Raw genomic sequence first — 20,184 nt, forward strand, 5'->3', positions numbered from 1 at the left:
AAGGATCAATAGCACATTATTCACTCCTTCTAATGTTCCAGGAAACCTGAAGCATTTTCCAGTAGGAAAGTCACTTCTACTCAGTTAGGCTATATGTTTTTTTACACAGATCACTTCAGATCAATTCAATCACTTCAAAGTAATTCACCCATTCTGTTTATTTTAAGATTATTGTTTTTAAAATAAGTCTCTTATGCTCAACAAGGCTGCTTTTATTTGATTAAAAGTGCAGTACAAACAGTACTATTTTATAAAATTTAAAAAAGTTTTCTATTAAAATATGCAGTTTATTCATGTGATGGCAAAGCCATTACTCCAGTCTTCAGTGATTCTTCAGAAATCATTCTAATATGCTGATTTGGTATGCAATTATTATCAATTGCTGCTCAATTATTAATAATGGTTCTTATTATTATCAATGTTGGAAACTGTTTTTGCTGCTTAATATTTTTATGAAATTTTCTTTCAGAAATCTTTGATGAATTGACGGTTCTATCAACAGCATTTATTTGAAATCAAAATCTTTTGAAACATTATAAATGTCTTTACTGTCATATTTGATCAATCTGTTGTGTCCTTTCTGAATAAAAGTATTAATTTCTTTCTTTCTTTGTTTTTTTTTTTATCTTACTTACCCCAAACTTTTGAATGGTGGTGAATCACAGTTCTAAAAAAAAAAATAAAAAAATAAAAAATAAAAAAAATTAAGCAGCACATCTGTTCTGAAAATTTATAATAATAATATATTTCTTGAGTTCCAAATCAGCATATCAGAATGATTTCTAAAGGATCATGTGACACTGAAGAAGTAATGGCTGCTGAAAATGCAGCTTTGTCATCACAGCAATAATTACATTTTAAAATATTACTTAGCAACTTACTTTAATATTTTAAAAATATTATTTTTAAAATATTACTTATCTCAAAAACATTTTACTTTTTACTTTTTACTGGTAGTATATATATATATATATATATGATTACATGAATTTACTGATTCAGGTTTCACGTCTGAAAGTAAAACGCATCAGTTGGCAAGCCCTTCAAGAAACTTGAGCATCATTCACAGAAACTTCACTGCGCTCACACACACATAAACGCTACCCTCGATCACAGCAGAGAAAGAAGCAGTCCTGAACTCTCAGAAATTAACCCTGCTGAGGCTTTTGGGAAAAGGGCATCTGCTTCCAATAAGCTCCGGTTAATACTTGTTATCTGCACATTCAGGGGTATGGAGATTTCTCAGAATCCCCGTCTGAACCTCCCCTCACAGATCCGACTCACAAACAGAGCACCACAGGCTGTCACCACGGCCCTGAGGAGACCCGAAAAGATTTATGTGCAGGAATGAATAGAAATATGGAAATATTTATGAAACTGAAAAATAATTATTTAGCTCCTATTCTTGAAGCTAACTGTCATAAACTATTTTGCATGTTTATTATTTTGCAAATGCATTAGGTTATTTTCCACACGGGGATGCCACACAATGTAGGTGATTTTTGAAGGCACATTTGGTCACCATAATATAAGCAAAAAAAACCCTACACATCTCACTTGTCAATTCACCTCTCCTTTTTGCGTGCGTGTGTGTGTGTGTGTGTGTTAGAGAGAGATAGGGAAGGGTCATAAAACTTAGCCTAAACAGTTCACACAGGTGTGCTATTCACTCCCTGGCTAACATGACAGGTGACAGCTCTGTGTAAAGGTAGTCTGTTCAACTCTTTATAACTCCCTTAAACAATCTGTGAGCAAACATTCTTGAAATTAAATGCTTCATTAGATATATAAAAACTATAACAGCCTAAACAGTTCACACAGGTGTCCTATTCACTCCCTGGCTAACATGACAGGTGACAGCTCTGTGTAAAGGTAGTCTGTTCAACTCTTTATAACTCCCTTAAACAATCTGTGAGCAAACATTCTTGAAATTAAATGCTTCATTAGATATATAAAAACTATTTGTCAAGTAATAAATTAGACTGAACCATACTGCAGTGCTTCTGTTAGGCTCAGTTCAATGTTTAGAGTCAGTTCCCTCTGCCTGACTAAATACAAGTGCCAAAAGCATGTGAAGAATAAGAGAGAGAGACTAAACTGCTAGGCAAACAAACCGGCTTCCCCAACACTAATTTAGACTCAATAAATCTCATGTGACGAGGTGAGCTGAAGCGAAAGCCTGAAAGAGAGTGGGAAACACAGTCAGAAAGAAACAGTGGGTCAGTTAAAGCACAGAAAGTTTTGGAGAAAAATATGACATAACAATAGCAGTTTATAAAATGCCATGAATAAGAAAAAAAATTCACATTAATTAGCATTTTGATCATTTTTACAGTGTCTTTCCATAAATATATACTGTACATTATAAAACAAAATAAACAAAATTGATGCTTTACATTAATTTTCAATTTGATAAGTATTATAGTCTCTTTCAATAAAATAAAATAAACCTACAACTTATTAAGATTACATAAAGAAGAACAGTTGTTTGCTTATTTGAATGTTTGAACACCCAGGCTTCAAAACCAGTTTAGGCACTTATAGGCACAATCATTACAAACTAATAAATAATTTTACACTGGTGTCATTTTAATCTAATTTATGCCATGTATTGTGATTTAGGGCATGATGATCTGGGGCTTTTCTGCGAAATCCCTTGATGATTGCAATGTGCAGACATTCTCATTCAAGCATTATCTGTATTCAACTATCATCTCTTCAGTGCATGTAGGAAGACTTAGGACAATGTCATCAGGATGATATTGATAATAATACAATGATACCATGATAGGTGCATTAGTACTGTCCTCGAGTTGCAAGCATTTTGACAGAGAGAAGAAGGGAAGAGAGAGAGAGAAAGAGAGAGTGATTGCATCAGAAGGGGAGGAGCTAATGATGGGTGATCCTACTTGTCTGGCGTTCTGCCACTTTGTTCTAATCACCACTTCCTAGAAATCCATTTCCTGGTGTGTGGAATTCTGGGAAGCCTGCTGTACTGTAGGTAATCCCAAAGAAATTCCTCTCATCTCTCATCTCCTTAGACCATGAAAGGAGACACTCTCCTGCCCTCACTCAGTGTGCACATCAAGGTTATGTGTATGTATGTGTATATGTGTATGTATGTGTATGTGTGTGTGTGTGTGTGTGTGTGTGTGTGTGTGTGTGTGTGTGTGAGAGAGAGTGTGTTCTACTACCAGGAAGGCAGATGCCTTTCTGGGAACACATCTTTTGTTGCTGGTCACAAGGAAAAGTGTTTCAGGAGGGAAAAGATCTTTTTTTTTTTATTATTCATTACACTCCATATACTTCCCATTGAGCACAATGGCGTTCAGAGAAAAAGAAGAAGAGAGAGAAAAGTCAAATCTAGCTGCACTGACAACCAAACCTATTAGTGTGATGGAAACTGACTGAAACACGCAGATTTAAAGAAACAGTTCATCTAAAAATGCAGTCATCATTTACTCACCCTTATGTTGTTCCAATACAGTTTGAATTTCTTTTTTCCAATGGAGCACAAAAGGAGAAATTTTGAATAATGTGCTAGTTGAAATTTGGAAATGTATTGTTCACACCGGTTTTGTGAATCAAATCAGCAAATCATTAAAAAGATTTGACTGAAAAGAGTGACTTGTTGACAAATCATTACATTGCTTCTTCTCTCATGAATATTGTTATTAAATAATGACCCAAAGCTATCATGTTGACTACTTTCACAATGTTTATAGTGCTTTTGCATCCTTTTTACCATGGAGCAAAAAGGTAAAATTTTGAATAATGTGCTCATCACTCTTTTTCATTCCATTACAGTAAACAGGGACTGGAGCTTTCCAACTTTGAAAGAGATGCAAAAGCACCATAAAAATATCATAAATAATATTCATGTGCTGCAGTCCAAGTCTTCTGAAGTCATATGACAGTCAATCAATAAAGAGTTCTTGAAATTTGTGAACAAATTGTTAATATCAGTTTTGTGAATCAAATCTACCGATTCATTAAAAAGATTTGTCAAAAAAAAAGTTCACAAATTGCCAATTCATCCATGAATATTTTCAGTGAATAATGACCCAAAGTTTAGTATGTTGACTACTTTTATGATACTTTGATGATGCTTTTGTGGCCTTTCTGATGAAGGAAAGCTGCAGACACCATTCATTGTAATTGCATGGAAAAGAGCGATAATCACATTCCTCAAAATCTTTCCTTTTTTCCCGTAGAAGATAGAAAGTCATTTGAGTTTGGAATGACATGAGGGTCATTAATAACAGAAATCTCTTTAAGAAGTATATGTGTGTGAGAGAGAGAGAAAGAGAGTGAGTGAGTGACAGAGAGAGTGACGCTGATTAAGCCATAAGGCGATGTGTTAAAGGTGTTATGTAAGTCTGTCTGCTCGCACTCCAACCTCCACTCTGTGTTCACTCCTTCACACACTCGGTTTCTGCTCCTTTAGTTAAAAATAGCTGCTAAAGGTTAACCATTGTGCATTATCATCAAGCCCAGATCCACTGGGCTGCAGAATCAATGCAATGTTTTTGCCTTCATCTCATATGTCGAGAGCCATGTGGATCTGCTCACGTCGGCATAAATGTGTGGCTCAGTCCAGGGCAGGCTCACTGAAATCTGTTTCTGGACATATGGTGCTTTATTATCAGCTTGTGTTTGTGTGTGTTGCATGTCTGATCACATGGGTGTGGGTACAGAGTGTCCAGTTATGCTGCACTTAGTGTACCAAGATCAACGAAAATCTAATAAACAACTGTCAATAACAGGACACACAAACAGATAAAAAGTAACTTTTAGAGCTGCTTTAATATCTAGTCTATCTCTCTCTCTATCTCTCTCTCTCTCTCTCTCTCTCTCTCTATCTATCTATCAAAGTTTTTCCATAATTACCTTAGACATTCATTCAAAGTTTGTCTTGATGAACTTTTGTTTGTATGTCATGACAAGTTTTTAATTTCAATTCATGTTATATTAATGTGTGAATATTTCTCAATAGTCAACACTTCCTAGTGTCTCAATAACTCAATATGCCATATCTGTAGCATTCAAATGATTGGAGCTGCTGTAAAACATGATTTACTAGGTTGGATTACAGTACCCGGACAGCCATAATTGTAGGCCAATCTAGACAGACAAAGAAATGGGCAGGACATGGAGAGACACCTCTCAGCTATGTCATTTGGGGGCAAGTTAGTGGCCAAACACACACACATTCACACAATAACCAGAGATGTTGTGACTTTGGGACACAGTCTCACGGGAATACACACCGTTCCCTAAACACGAACACCCAGAGTACACAGTGGCCACATTGACCCCTAGCGTAAATGCTCTCTCACACTAAGTGTCTCTCTCACACAAACACACACGCAAAGGATATGAACATTGAGACCCCACCTGCTTATTACTGTGCAAGCAAAAACAACCACAGTTTAAGAATAACAGGACGTGAATTGAAGGGAGGAATCAGAATCTGTGAACAAGACTATAAGGAAACAAGGGAGGTTACACTTTCTGGATCAACGTGGGAAAAAACGTTTATTGAATTGTAAAAAATTCTAACCTCTGGAAAGAGGAAAAAATAACATTTTTAAAAATCTAATTAACAGTGCAGCTGCCAAATTTTTATACTCTTTGTGTTTATGTTGGATTTGTAAATTTGTGAAAATATTTCATAAAGATTTTCTGTGATTTTCACGGCGGGCTTGAGTGAGCGGCGGCTGGCGGGCTTGAGTAAGGAACAGCCTGCGGACTCGACGAAGGAGCGGCGGGTGGGCTTGAGCACGGCACGGCCGGCGGATTCGACGAAGGAGTGGCAGGTGGGCTTGAGAACGGCGCGGCCGGCGGATTCGACGAAGGAGCGGCCGGCGGGCTTGCAGCAACCACATGTGACGAATAAGACTCCACTTCGTCCACGGTGAAAGCCGATCTGGCAATCCACAGCGCGAAGTTGATGTATTTCCTCAGCGACCAGCACGGATCAGCTCTAGGCATGACGAAGCGGATATCGTCCTCTTTTGGAAGGCCAAACAAAGTAGTTTCGCTTTCACAACGAAAAACACACAGCGTCTCCACGACATGGCGGCGGCGGCAACAACAACAGCGAGATTGCGAGAATAAAAGTTACGCCTTCTTTCTTTGCGTGAACATTTGGGCGGTGTTATGCAAATCTTCCCACACAGTGACGTAGACATGTGGGGGCGTGTATAAACTAGGCGTTTTAGGAGTGTGTGGACAAGTCTTAACTTTTATAAAAAATTTGAAATTGCATCATATGCCCCCTTTAAGATTTGTTATGGACATGTTATGGTGTTATGGATGTCGCTGTCATTTATATATACTTTAGTCGCTGTCACATATGGTCACAAGTAATTTTCATGCCTAACGTAAAAATGAAAAAGGTACTGGCATCATTCAGTAGGGTCTTGAATGATGTAGCCTACCTCTTTTTTGTTGAATGAACAGGACAGTTTTCGGTGTTCAAATCGGAATGAATGACTCTTTTGAATAAGTTCTTTTCAATTAATCGATCAAATTCATCTAAATCATCGAAGTCAGTTCGCGTTCACACTAGACTTTGAGCATGCAAATGCTGCATCCCAATTTGCCTTTATACTATGCCCTTAAAGTATGTACTCTTTTGGTGAAGAAAAAGTACAAACTTTTGAGTGTGTAGTAGAAGAGTAGGCAAGTTTTGGGACATACTATAACGTCATACAATTGAGTTTTTAACGGACCGCTCGGTCGCATAGTTACACGCAACCTGTCACTGTAAACTGGCCTGTCAATCATCTTGTCACAGTTAACATCCTCCACATTTCATTTCATTTAACTTCCTACCGTATCCACCTTATTTTTCAACGTGGAAGTAAGACGTTTTCTGGTAATGTGCGAGACTTCCGGTTCATTAGCCGCTGAATGGAAAATAACGAGAAGAATAACAAAGTGCAGTAATTGGTAAAACTGTTTGCACTACAGACCAGTGTGTTCATAATTAAGATAATACATTCAAGCAGCAAAACGAGCAGTTCCGTACAGCTAAAAATAGCTGGAAGTGGATGACTCCGGAAGCCAGACCCATAAAATTTACAAATGCCCGCTCTTACGGGAAAAATAAGGTGGATTGGAGAGAAAAGAAGTAGCATGTTGATCTGCCAGCCGTGGGTCTTTATGCGGAGATCTCTGTTCATATTTTTTGCATAATGATGCATTTAAAAGTTTTTACCAGGTTAAATGTTGATTATTAGTAACTCAAACCACTTTATCTAAAGCTGCGTTCAAGTCCTCCTGGGACGTTCGTACTTACGAGTTGACAAGTCGTAATTATGACGTCAGGTGCGTTCAAGTCAGTTTAGTCGGCACAAGATGGCGGTGTACATTCTTTTAATAAATTACAAGAAAATACAACAGGGTCTGTTAAATCTGCTTATAGAAAATGAAGAGCAAAGAATTCGAATCAGATGTGTTTTGCGTTTTTAATATTTTTAAAAAGTAATTTATGAAGCTACTTTAATCTGTATCGCATAAAAACTTGTTATTAATTGTTATATTACAAAACTATCAATTTAAACAAAAATTTACCGTCAACTACAGACGTTCTCACTTTTTTTTTTAATACATAAGCCATATTAAGTGTTTATTTTTTTCTACAGGAGGAAAACACTTAATGAGTGACTTTGTGCATTGCTTTCATATTCTGCTGTTCTGTAGCCACGGATTTGCGGGTCTTGTCTTTTTCTTGCAGGACCCTGTATGTTATAATATAAAATTAGTTTTAATCGTTTAATCACCACAGCGTCTTGTCTCCATTGGCAACACGCACGATTTGTGTCCATTGACGTCGCAGGTATCGGAGAGTGCAAGTGGCGATTGCAAGTGACTTCGTAATTTAGTTTCTTTTGTCTTGTCTTCACCACCTGGCTACTGTTGTAAAATGTTATCCGACATGACTTGAACGCACCATAAGCCTCTCTACTTAACGGTCGGTCGTGTACGTCCGCCATGTTTGTAGTTTTTAAAGGTTTTTATTCGTGTTTGTAGTTCTGAACCGAATCTCTCGCCAAAGCGCAATGGATTGTGTGCAATATTAGCCATTAGAGTGTGCACGGATCCACACTTAAAAAATCTATCTGAAAGAGCAAAACCATCCAGGGACTTTTGGCATACTCTTTTCAACAAACTATGCTTTGGGACACACTTATTCTATTGTCACATACTATTTTGGATGGATATGAACATTGGGACGCAGGGCAACTTTCTTCGAACACTGCAACGAATGCACTGTGATGTCATGCTCTCTTGCGTCCTGTTCAAAAATACAATTCAACATATCACAAATATTGATAAATGCAAAATGAAAAAAAAACAAACATCTACTCCATTTTTCTTCATCACCAAAAACTTACAGCTTTTCTGTTCTTTTAATTAAGCTAATTATGTACTGTAAGACAATGATACGAAAAGTGTGTTTTTTTTATGTGGTTTAGCTAGCTACACTTTTAGAGTAGCAAAAATTTTTCACACATTATTTAAAAAGTTCCAGTGTTCCAAAAATGTTAAATTACACATACTTCCATAAGGGTGCTGGTCCAGGCGATCAACGTCCATTGAGATGAATAGGAATTCTAATAGGTAGCATTCTCCAGGTATATGGAAACCTGGAAAAATTGCAAGCTGATTGGGACCCATAATAGCTTAAAACAAGTTAGACAGTGGCATTTCTGAAAAGTAAACATCAGCTAAACTGAACATTTTGCATTAAACCTGGTAGAAGTGTCTGATGCTTTGTTATGGGAAGGCAGTGTTAATCCATTACAAAGAGATAATACCTTGCGGGACTTCTTCAGAAGGTCACTTGAGGATGCTATAGACTGTGATCCAGACAGCAGAAGAGAGACTGTGACATTTATCACTAATCTTTATGCTTCATTCATGAATAGACCATTAAGCCATACAAACGCAGGATCAGGAAACGATAAGAGAGGTATCCGGATTTGAAGGTGTAGCCTATAGCTGTGATGGTTTGCTCTGATAAAGTGCATTTACTGTACACATTTGAATAGAGAAGGATGATTGACAGGTTTAAATGTTCTTCCTGACCTCCTAATTTCCAATATCTCACATAATTTACTGCTGAAGTCTCTGACCTCCGGCGCCTTCACTAGGAAGTGCTCAGACTCTTTCCTTTACAACCTTCAGCACTTCCACATATTCAATTTCAAACATTCAAGTCAAGGGCTTTGTGAATGACTAAATACTGCTTTCTAGAATCAGTGAAATGAGCAGTTTTTTAAATCTTGTGTTGATGTATTTTCTATTGAAACAGGAAGTTTGGGTCGGGCAGAAGCTCCTTTTTTAAGTAGTCAATAGCCTTCAGTTTACATCAGAAATGTGAACCATGATTGGTTCACCATGATTATGAACCATCAAAGGCAACTGGTATTAAGGGGGAACGATGAGAAAAGTTTAATATGCGCCTCATCATCAATGTTTATTTTTACCAAAAGAGAAATGTATATCAGCTAAAAGTCAATTTGGTCAGCTTTTATGTGTAACGTACTTTAGGAGCCTGTTTTCACCTCACAGTAAATAAATAAACTCTTTGCAACTTCGTCTCACAAATTAACTTATATTAACTAATTATTTCTCGTATAGTTGAAATTACTTGAAATCTCAGAATGTAACTTTATATCTCACAATTATTACATTATATATCACATATGGCACCTTAGTTTCCTGTAATTACTTTACAGTATATCTTACAAAGTGACTTCATATCTTGCCAATGCAACGTTGAGTCTCGTAAGTGTGACTTTATCTCACAGCTGCAACTGTATCTCACAATTGCAACTTTCTCATAATTGTGGCTTTACAGCAGATCTCACAAAGTGCCTTTACATCTAACAATTCTGGCTTTATATTTCACGAATGCAACTTTGTTTCTCGTAACTGCGACTTTTAATCTCACAACTGTGAAAACATAAATCACAGTTGTGAGATTTTCTTGTCATTTAAACTATGCAAAATAACTTTATTTCTCTAAATTGCGACTTAGTTTTTCATAATTGCAACTTGACAGTATCTCACAAAGTAACTTTACATCTCACAATAAATACCTCATACATGTGCCTTTGTTTCTCATAACTGCAACTTTATATTTCACAAAATGACTTATATCTCAGTAGTAACTTTTATGACTTTTTGTCCCAATTGATATATTTACAGGCTTTATACCTTGTAGTTGAGACTGCAAGTTTATATTTCAAAAGTGTGACTTTTCACTTTTTACTACATCTACATACTGATTTTATTCAAACTTTATCTCACAATGTTTTATTACCCTGAGGCCGTCCTGTAGCTCAAACAATAGAACATGGCACTAGTAAAGCCAAGGTCAGGTTTGATTCCCAGGGAACGCAAAAACTGATAAAAAGTGTACCTTGAATGCAGTGAAAGTTGCTTTGGATAAAAGCATCTGCCAAATGCATGAATGTACTGTAAATGTAGGCAGAAATGGACTTCTTTATAGCATATATATGACCTCAAGGCTAACTAATATGCACACCTTTTCACTCACTGCTGTTCTGGGGGATTTTACATTTAACATTTAACATTTCCTTTCATTGAGCTACTACCTTGATTCACTCACATCTTGTTCCAGCAGGTAAAGAAAACTCCAGAGACTGATAGATAATCACAGCTAATTATCACTCATGCCACAAAATGAGTTAAATCGCTAACATTATTCAAATCAATCTGAATGCAGGATAAAGATAACTGCATTTTATGTCATAACTCAGCATCAGTAAAAACCATTCCTGTCTCAGCCTTCCTATCCAGAAATTAATTTGCTGAAACCAAAAGAAGAACAAATACGCAGACCAACCCATCAAGAGCACACAGGGTATAGAATGCCACACCATCCAAAACCGGTCTCCATGGAAACCTGAGCCAAGAAGCCCGCCACAGCATTTACAGCAACCCTCAAGTATATATTTCTCTAGAGTTCAGGGGAAGGCGGGTGACCACCACTATAATTCAGTGGAGTAAGACATATCGTTTGCTGAAGAGCTGCTTTAACGCTTTGCCTTCGGCCACCTTTAAATCTAGAACAAACACGCTGTAAGCCCATGGAGGCATTTTTATCCTCGGAGGAGATGCTTTTATGGGCGCTGATGCGTTTTTTGGCACCACGCGTGATTTTTCTAAACCACTGGACCACACACACATCATTTTATGGGTATGAATTCAACCATCCCAACTGAAGGCCCTGCACATTTCTGAGAAACGCCGGAACAAAAAACGTATGCTAAGCTGAATTTCAAACGCTTCCCTGGAATTGGGAAACTCAAAGGACAGAAGGCCTGTGTGTGTGTGTGTGTCTGGTGTGTGTCAGATAGCTCTGTGTTGGTGCACATTTAGCGAGACAGTCAGTTGTTCAGAAAAGAATAACACCACAGGGGACGTATGTACATTACTTTATCAGAAGATGAACATTCATCACAAACTATCAGTTATCAGTTCGGACTGCTGAGCGAATCACTGGTACAACTCTCCCCACTCTCCAAGAGCTGCACTCATCTAGAGTGAGTAAAAGGGCTGGCAAAATCATTCTGGACCCCTCACACCCAGCCCAGGCCTCTGAACTGTTGCCGTCCGGTCGGCTCTACAGAGCACTGAGCACCAGAACAGCCAGGCATAAGAACAGTTTCTTCCCTCAGGCAATCCATTTTATGAACAATGAACTCATAAGAACAGTTTCTTCCCTCAGGCAATCCATCTCATGAACAGTTCACTTGGCAATAAACGTGTAATACAAAACACTATGTAAACATTTATTTATTTAAAACATCATACTACTTTTTCACATTTCCATGCATTTGTACATGTACACACAAATGCTGTCTATTGTCTATTTGTATATTGTGTATTTTTAAAAATATTTGTTGTATATTGGGCCCGAGTCAATGCTGTTCAGGGGGCCCAGAAACCATAGCGGCGCCCCTGCTCATATGTGTAAACATACCTGGCAATAAAGCTCTTTCTGATTCTGATTCTGAACAGTGCAATAAGTTTTCTGCACAACATGACATTATTGGACCACCTCAGGGACAATGGGGCTGTTGATGGCCATTTATATTTAACTAGGTAAGTCAATTATACATCAGTGTAAACTCTTTCACGCTCAGATTCTAGGAAAGCATTCAAAGTCTCATACTGTGGCACTAACACCTGGGAGACAAAGCAGAAAACAAAAACCTGACACAAACAAACGCGCGCACGCATCGGCCTTATGGAGGGAGCTGGTACACACAGCAGAGAAACTGACACGTGCAAATGTTGTATTACGCACACGCACACACACACACACACACACAGATTAATAAGTGAGAGCTAAGGAAATGACCTGTCATATTACAAACACCTGATCTGTAAATATTGATTAAACTTTGAATAAACAGCACTGAATAAAAACAAGTGACAGATGGAGAGAAAAACAATAGAGAGCAGACCAGATGTAGTAGCCTGAGATTATGTTGAAAACAGCATTTCAGCAAACAATTGTGTAATGTTTCAGTTCTTGTATAATTATTATACATGCAGTTGAACTCGTATTAACTAACTACATGAAATATTTTTTTAAATTTTTTTTTATTAATTTGTCACACTCCAGAACCGTATAAGTGGACAGCATAAAAATGTGTTTTAAAGGTATGAAAGCATAAAAATGTGTTTTAAAAGTATGAAAAAAGAATCGGTAACCAGTCCCAGAACATAAATTATAGATTAGAAATAAATGGTTAGAAACATAGATTTAAAAATGTATATAGTGATGTGAAAAAAGTCAAAAGTGTTACCTGTTACCATCAATAACAACTTTGTTGGATAAAAGCATCTGCCAAATGCATGAATGTACTGTTAATGTAAGTAGAAATGGACTTCCTGGCATATGTATGTCCTCAAGGCAAACTAACATGTACACCTTTTCACTCACTGCTGTTCTGGGGGATTTTACATTTAACATTTCCTTTTATTCAGCTACTACCTTGATTCACTCACATCTTGTTCCAGCAGGTAAAGAAAATATAAATAAAATGTATAAATAAATCAAATGTATTTAAGGGTAATGTCAAACAAAAATGGACACTTCGGAAGCATAATTAAGAAAAATTATTTTAATATTAAAAGACATACATATAAAAAACAGTATGACATGATACATTTCATAATTTTTCTAGCCAAATTAGATGTATAATGGAGTTTCAGTACATTCCTGTGACAAAATACAAAAAGTCACGCAAGGACACTGTCTGTTTCTCCTCCTTCAGTGTCTGTTGTGTTTTCCACAGCTCAAGAGCAGTATGAAGTCCAGAAAAACACAGCTTGTTATGTCACACAAACACCTGTTGGAGGTCAGATGGTGGGATGTCTGCAGGCTGCAGGCTCTGGAGCAGCCGCCGCACTGTGGCTTCTCTTCCGTTCCTCTGCGTCCACATCACCAGCCCAGCGAGCACCTGACTCTGAATCGCGAGGGGGTGGTCGGCGCAGCACCGGTACAGATCTGCTAAGGACAGACCCAGGTCCAGCAGCACAGACTTCCACTCTGAACTGAGATGAGCGGCCAAGCGGTTCAGATGCTGCGAGGTTGGAACAGTCGGAAGGATGTGGTCAGGAACACCACACTGAACTGAAAAAAAACAACATATGATTTTGAAGAACTGTGTAACACAAACACATCTCATTGAAATAATTACAGCACAAAACCAAACAACAAATACTGTAAGGAAATCGGGCTGGGAATCGTGCGATTGTTTGCATTCAGAACTGGTTCCATTTTTTGTAACCGGGTGATTTCCGTGACATTCAGTTCTGTTAAGGGTTCTTTAACATCTCCTATTGTGTAGTCCGTTTTGGTTGCATGCAACAACATACAGCATGACCAGTGTAGTCCAATTCACAAACAAATGGGTTTTGAACTGAAATAATTACAGCACAAAACCAAACAACAAATATTGTAAGGAAATCGGGCTGGGAATCGTGCGATTGTTTGCATTCAGAACTGGTTGCATTTTTTGTAACCGGGTGATTTCCGTGACATTCAGTTCTGTTAAGGGTTCTTTAACATCTCCTATTGTGTAGTCCGTTTTGGTTGCATGCAACAACATACAGCATGACCAGTGTAGTCCAATTCACAAACAAATGGGTTTTGAACTGATTTTTTTTTAAATCTGTGAAAAAGACACTATATGTTGTATTTATAAAAACATTAAAATATATTACCAAAAATAGTAGGTATGTCAAGTCCGAGGTCTTAACCAACTGAGTTTAAGACGTTAATTAATGTCTTGTCATCTTAATTTTATGTTATCCTCCATGAAACACATGATGTGGATTCGACTGTACTCTGTAAAAAAAGTCCAAAATGTCAGAGTCCATGTCAAGATTGAGTACATTCTAATATATATTAGAGTTGGGGTACTTGAACTCGGAGTGAAATTAAGAATGAACTCAGGTGTACTCGATCTTGACACGGATTCTGACATCTGCTTTTTTTGGTAAAGTTATATATTGTTAAACTGAATCAGAATCATTCAGAACTATCTAATTTATTACGATTCCAGGAAAATAAGAAACAAACACTGAAAGCAAAAGAATGTAAAAGAATGAGGTACAGCATGTTTTATTCATATATGCTTCACCTTGTTCATGCACTCAGGTTGCCACTGAACGGCTTGAGGTGACAAGCCATGCATGTGTAATTTGGACCTCAGCAACGGAGGTTTGAGGGGGTCGGGGGACAGAAAACAGCATCTCTTATATGATGTAAGCATATTTATTTGAATAACTCACACTGGCACTGCACCATGACCCTGAGTGGAACAGCTCAAACTGCTGAATAAAATGTGATATTGACAACAATCCAGCAGTGATAAATCTCAATCTACATGAAGTCAAAACCTATGTACTGGATTGACCGAGAATTTACATATAAGATATAAAATTCATTTACATTAAAATAATACATAGGCCTACATATAAAAAAGCAAAAACACCATTTAATCATATTGGAAGAGAAGGACTAGGAAACATATTTAACCATTCAAAATTTCTAGGTGGCAACATCAACATCCAATCTTTCTGTCCCTGTGCAATAAAGACACGTCAATGTTTTCATCCCAAGAGAATAGAGATGTGTTTTATTTGAGCAGTGGGGATGAATGGAGCAAAGGTCGGTTTGAGAGTTTGTTTTGAGTGTTCCCAAATTCTTCACAAAATCAAGGACGTCCATTGATTTCTGTCGTCAAGAGACAGGAGTGGCCACACCAGGCCATGAGAATAACAACTCTCTATCTCTAAGGCAGGATGTTTTAATAACTTCTGAGCAGAATCTACCACTCTTGCGATGGACATTTCAAAAGTCCTCTCCTATAATCTTCTATAAATGATCCAGATTGTTCAGAAACACATTTGAAAATAATCATTATTTTTGCAATTACGCTTGGTTACACTAAAAGGTGCAGAAATTGCCCACTTCAGCTTTAAAGGGAGCAGAAAGGATTCACTTCAATTCCTCTTCACTGTTACAGGCGGTCAAATATCCAAGTGCAGTAATTCTCTGCCATGGATTTGGACACTTTGCGGTAGTTCTTTACAGCTTTAAAGCTTCTAGACCCCAGAGACAAAGAAGATTAGTGTGTTGAGGGGGCCCAACCGTCAGCAAAAAACATCACAAAGAGGATTTCACACAGCGAGTGCTGGTTTAGTAAACAGGGGTGAGCTGGTAAAGATCCAACAGAGCCATAACATGTCTGTGGCAATACTTTATCTGATTAATGGCTCATGGTGGTGGAGGTACACAAAGGAAAAGTAGAAAAAAGACAGTCAGAGACGAAGAAAATAAAGACAAAGTATATAAAAGTGTTTTCTATTGTGCACTGTTTTCTATTAAGATTGTGCACTCTGACGGATGCAATTAGTTAATTCAGTAAAGAGATGCTTTAGACGCATTGTTTGTGAGTGTTTTTGACCAATTCATTAAAACATCTGACTCATAAAAGTTCTATGGTCACATTCTATGTTTGCTTTTGTGTACAGTTTTGCCATTGTACACAATATATTTGCAGCCATATTTATCACCCCTGTTTATTTTATTTTGCTGACAAAAATATCTGATAATAGGGTTGCCAAGAAAAAAAAGTATAGAATATAGTGTAGAAAGAACAGAGAGGGTGCTCTGCAAAGAACATTGCCTGGGTTTCGGCGAAATGCTTAACTTTTCTGAGAATTGTTTCTTTTTTATAGGATGGCGTATTCCAGCTTCAATTTCCATGCATACATGTGGACACTTAACTCCAGACTGCTGGAGGGAACAGATTGTGCACTTTAAGAACGTAAAGTATGCAGAAGCCTTGATCTGAGGGGGCAGTTACAGTACCTTAGTCTTAAGAGGCTGTATGGAGACACATGTAATTCTGATGTACAGTATGTATAGCCTATCCATCACACTTTTGTTATAAGAAGAGTCCGTGAATGAGTGTATAACAGCGGAAAGTGTTTACATAATTACTTAAACATCCCTGTGAGAGGGTGCTTTAGATCTGAAGGATTAGGAATATGTTTTTTTCAAAAAGAGGCAATAAAAATACAGAGGTGAGCGAGTGTGAATTTCCTAAAACGGACCACTCTGTCTCTCTAGGAAAAGTGAATTTGTTAATTTTAGGCAGGGTGATAGTGGACCGCCCACACACGGCCTCTAGGGAACAGCAAGCAGTGTCGTATCTCTGTAAAATTCCATGAAAACTCACAATAAACCCTGCTTTTCAACAAGAGTGACGTCACAGGACAGGGATTGTTTATCTGAAGTTGAAAAGAGGGAAAGTCACAGGCGTATAAATCACCATAATAATATAAACTAGAGAATTTCACATCTAACCACACATAAATCTGCAGGATCGCAATGTGACATTAATGTTCCTGTTTCCTCTTGAAGAGAGATGGACATTTAGGCTCAATACAGGTGCTTGTGTGAAGACAAACATGCTCTGGACATCATGCTAACGGCTGCAAATTACTTCAAATTAGCCTCAAATGAATATATATATATAAGCATAATTACTTCATTATTATTACAGCTTCAAATCAATTTTTTTTTATTAAAACGGTCTGGCTTCCTCTGAGGTTGCACATTTCATACATTCATATGTGATTTCAGAACATTCCAGTTTTTATCAGGCTTCAAACGTTCCGTCTCATTCCTTATTCTATTCTGCTGCCCAAGGAAGGAATTCCAGTTGGATAACTGGATGTGCTCTAAACTGAAAATGCTGCAGACTAAGAGATAAGATTACACCTCTTTTCAATGGAAATGTCCAATCAAAAATATGTGGCTTATGCGTGTGCATCTAAAGAAAGAGAATGGAATGAATTGTTAAGTTTACCTAAGAAAATACATCCTTTGTGGAAAGTATAAACACTGACACAAGGACTATCAGACTAGAGCTATTAATGTGAATTAAAAACATAATATGTATATATATATATATGTGTGTTTTTTAATTATTTGTAATTAAAGTAATTGATAAATAAAATAACTGTTTAATAAAAAAAAACATTAATGTACATGATATAAAATATAATTTAAATTTATATAAATTATATATATAATTATGCATATAAAACAATTATATAAAATTATTTATAAAATTAAATGTGTGTGTGTGTATAATAAAAAAATAATAATTGATTATGTTTTTGATTAGCATTAATAGCTCTGGTCTGATAACTTTGTTGTCAGGGATCAGTATCTCTTCCACAAAGAATAGACTTTCTTGGGTAAGCTTAATATGTTTGCCATGTTTAACTTAAGTTATTATAGAACTTTTTAAGTAAAGAAAAAAATTCATTCTGGAAAAAAAAAACTGCTTGCACAAATACATTGTATTGCTTTGTATCTTATTTTTATGTGCAAATATGGACAGGGAAAGTACAAATCTGAACTGACTGGGCCAGCACAAAAGCACTTATTGTGGTTTGTTTGAAGTCATTAATCCAGCTCCATATAAATCAGAATGGGAGCAATGCGGGCAGACACTAAATCTCTCTGTTGTGAGAGAACTGTAAAAGATTTGCCTGAGACAAGCAACTTGAGACAGATGGTTTCGTGTTATGAAGTGGCTCAAAATGTTCTAATGGAGCATAAATTTAAGACCTATTAATTGTCCTTAATAGACCCCATGTGTAAGCCTTGGCTTTGGGCACATGAACAAAAAAAAAACGATCTTATGTGGCTAAATTGGCTGTGGATGCTCAAAATCTGATCTCGATAAACCTCATCTCCAAACTGCATCAATATGAGAGTGTCATCTCTGTTCATCAATACAAACATTCCTAACAGATGCAGCACATCAAGGAGTCAGTCCGAGTGTAGAGGCGAGCTGCAGCCCGCTTCCACATTCTGACAGGAAGACTCTCTTCAAGCCAACGTTCCTGGAAATCAGACTGTACTAGAGATGGGTGGAGGGAACGGAGGAGGAGAATCAATGTGATGTTCCAACAAAAACAAGTGAACAGCACTGTGCTGGCTTGCTTCAAAAGCAAATTATTAAAAGTGCCTTCCTCCATCCCTCCGTGGGCGAGGCAGAGAGATGGCCAATTGCATGAGGAGAAGAGTCTGGCTTAGCCGACACTAATGTGATTGTCTTGCTTGCTATTATTACCTTGCTTATACGTTTTTATCATTAACTTCCTAAAATGACCCACTCATTGAATCTATTTTTTGCCATGTAGTTGACCTGATCCGTTCACTGTAATTATATATATATTCCATGTTTTCTACAAAACAAAACATGGAAATTTGAACGAAAACATGGAAATTTGAACGGAAACAACGGAAATCGAGGGGCTATGACGTCATTGGCAGGCGACACAATGACACTATGGAAACGGTCCGTGTCACTAGTTAACTTGCTTATTTCTCTGGATTTAAACATTCTTCAGAACATTTGGGATAATGTAAGTACACAAGTCAGCAAAATATATAACACCGTTCTAGTGTTTTTTTGGATATTTTAATAAACAATTCTTACATATTGTGCCTTAAATTCATCAAAAGTGATATTTTTGTAACAATATATTTCCATTTCATATAAACATTACATTGATTTCTGAAGGATCATGTGACACTGAATACTAGAGTAATGGCTGATGAAAATTCAGCTTTGCCGTCACAATAATAAATTACTTCTTAAATTCATTCAAACAGAAAACAGTTATTTTACACTGTAATACTATTTCACAATATTACTGTTTTTACTGTACTTGTAATCAAATAAATGCAGCCTTGGTGAGCATAAGATATTTATTTTAAAAACATAAAAAATACTTAAAGACCCCAAAGTTTAGAATGGTGGTGAATATGAGTTGATTATGATTATGAGTTGGAACCATTCAGGGATTCTAAAAATATATATAATAAATTATAATTTGTATGGACAACTTTTTTTTTGTTCTGTTTGGAGATTGACATTACTTGCTCACTATGAACTCGGGATCTCTTATTTCTTAAAAAAAATCGTATATTTGTGTCCACTTGAAAAAAAAACACCATACAGGTTTGAAACAACAGATATTTTATTTTGGTTGCACTTGCAGTCCAGCAGTCATATAGCACACAAAAGACAAAATTCTGTGCTTCTGTTATACAGAAACAGGATTGTATGTGAATGTTTACCATATGTATTCCATATGCCATCAGATAATATTATGCTCTGGATATCTACTTTAGTTCTCAAGCTTTTTTATAGTCTTTGTGGGCGACACTGCCATACACTGTAAAAGTAAACATGTACAGAACAGTGCAAAAGCTTTTGAGATGAATCGGCAGCTGCTGAGTATTACAGAGGGTGACTAACAACGTATAAGGGATTGACCTGAAGATATAAGACACACGCAAATGCAGCTGTGCAAATAACAGATAGGCTACTACAGTCATCGTAGTCTGATGACTGGTAGCACCAGTCTGGTGGACACGTTACTAGACCAGTGTTTCTCAACATAAAAATATCTTCAAGATATGTTCAGATAGGGAATGCAAAAACAATGCTATAATGCTATGCTAATAGTTAGTTTAATAGTGAACATACATATACAGTATATATATATATATATATATATATATATATCTAT

At 36.9% G+C, this 20,184-nt stretch overlaps 1 protein-coding gene across 1 annotated transcript in view; it reads right to left on the minus strand.

The window, feature by feature from the left end:
* Positions 1–13,242: 13,242 nt before the first annotated feature.
* LOC107664843 (death domain-containing protein CRADD-like) overlaps positions 13,243–20,184 on the minus strand; it is a 15,831-nt gene continuing 8,889 nt past the window's right edge. The window contains exon 3 of the mRNA XM_016455523.1: positions 13,243–13,687. Coding sequence (XP_016311009.1) covers positions 13,392–13,687 — 296 coding nt within the window. The 3' untranslated portion in view covers positions 13,243–13,391. The remainder of the gene's footprint in view (positions 13,688–20,184) is intronic.

This window comes from Sinocyclocheilus anshuiensis, unplaced genomic scaffold (genome assembly GCF_001515605.1).
Source record: "Sinocyclocheilus anshuiensis isolate Anshui unplaced genomic scaffold, SAMN03320099.WGS_v1.1 scaffold299, whole genome shotgun sequence".
Classification (NCBI taxonomy): Eukaryota; Metazoa; Chordata; class Actinopteri; order Cypriniformes; family Cyprinidae; genus Sinocyclocheilus; species Sinocyclocheilus anshuiensis.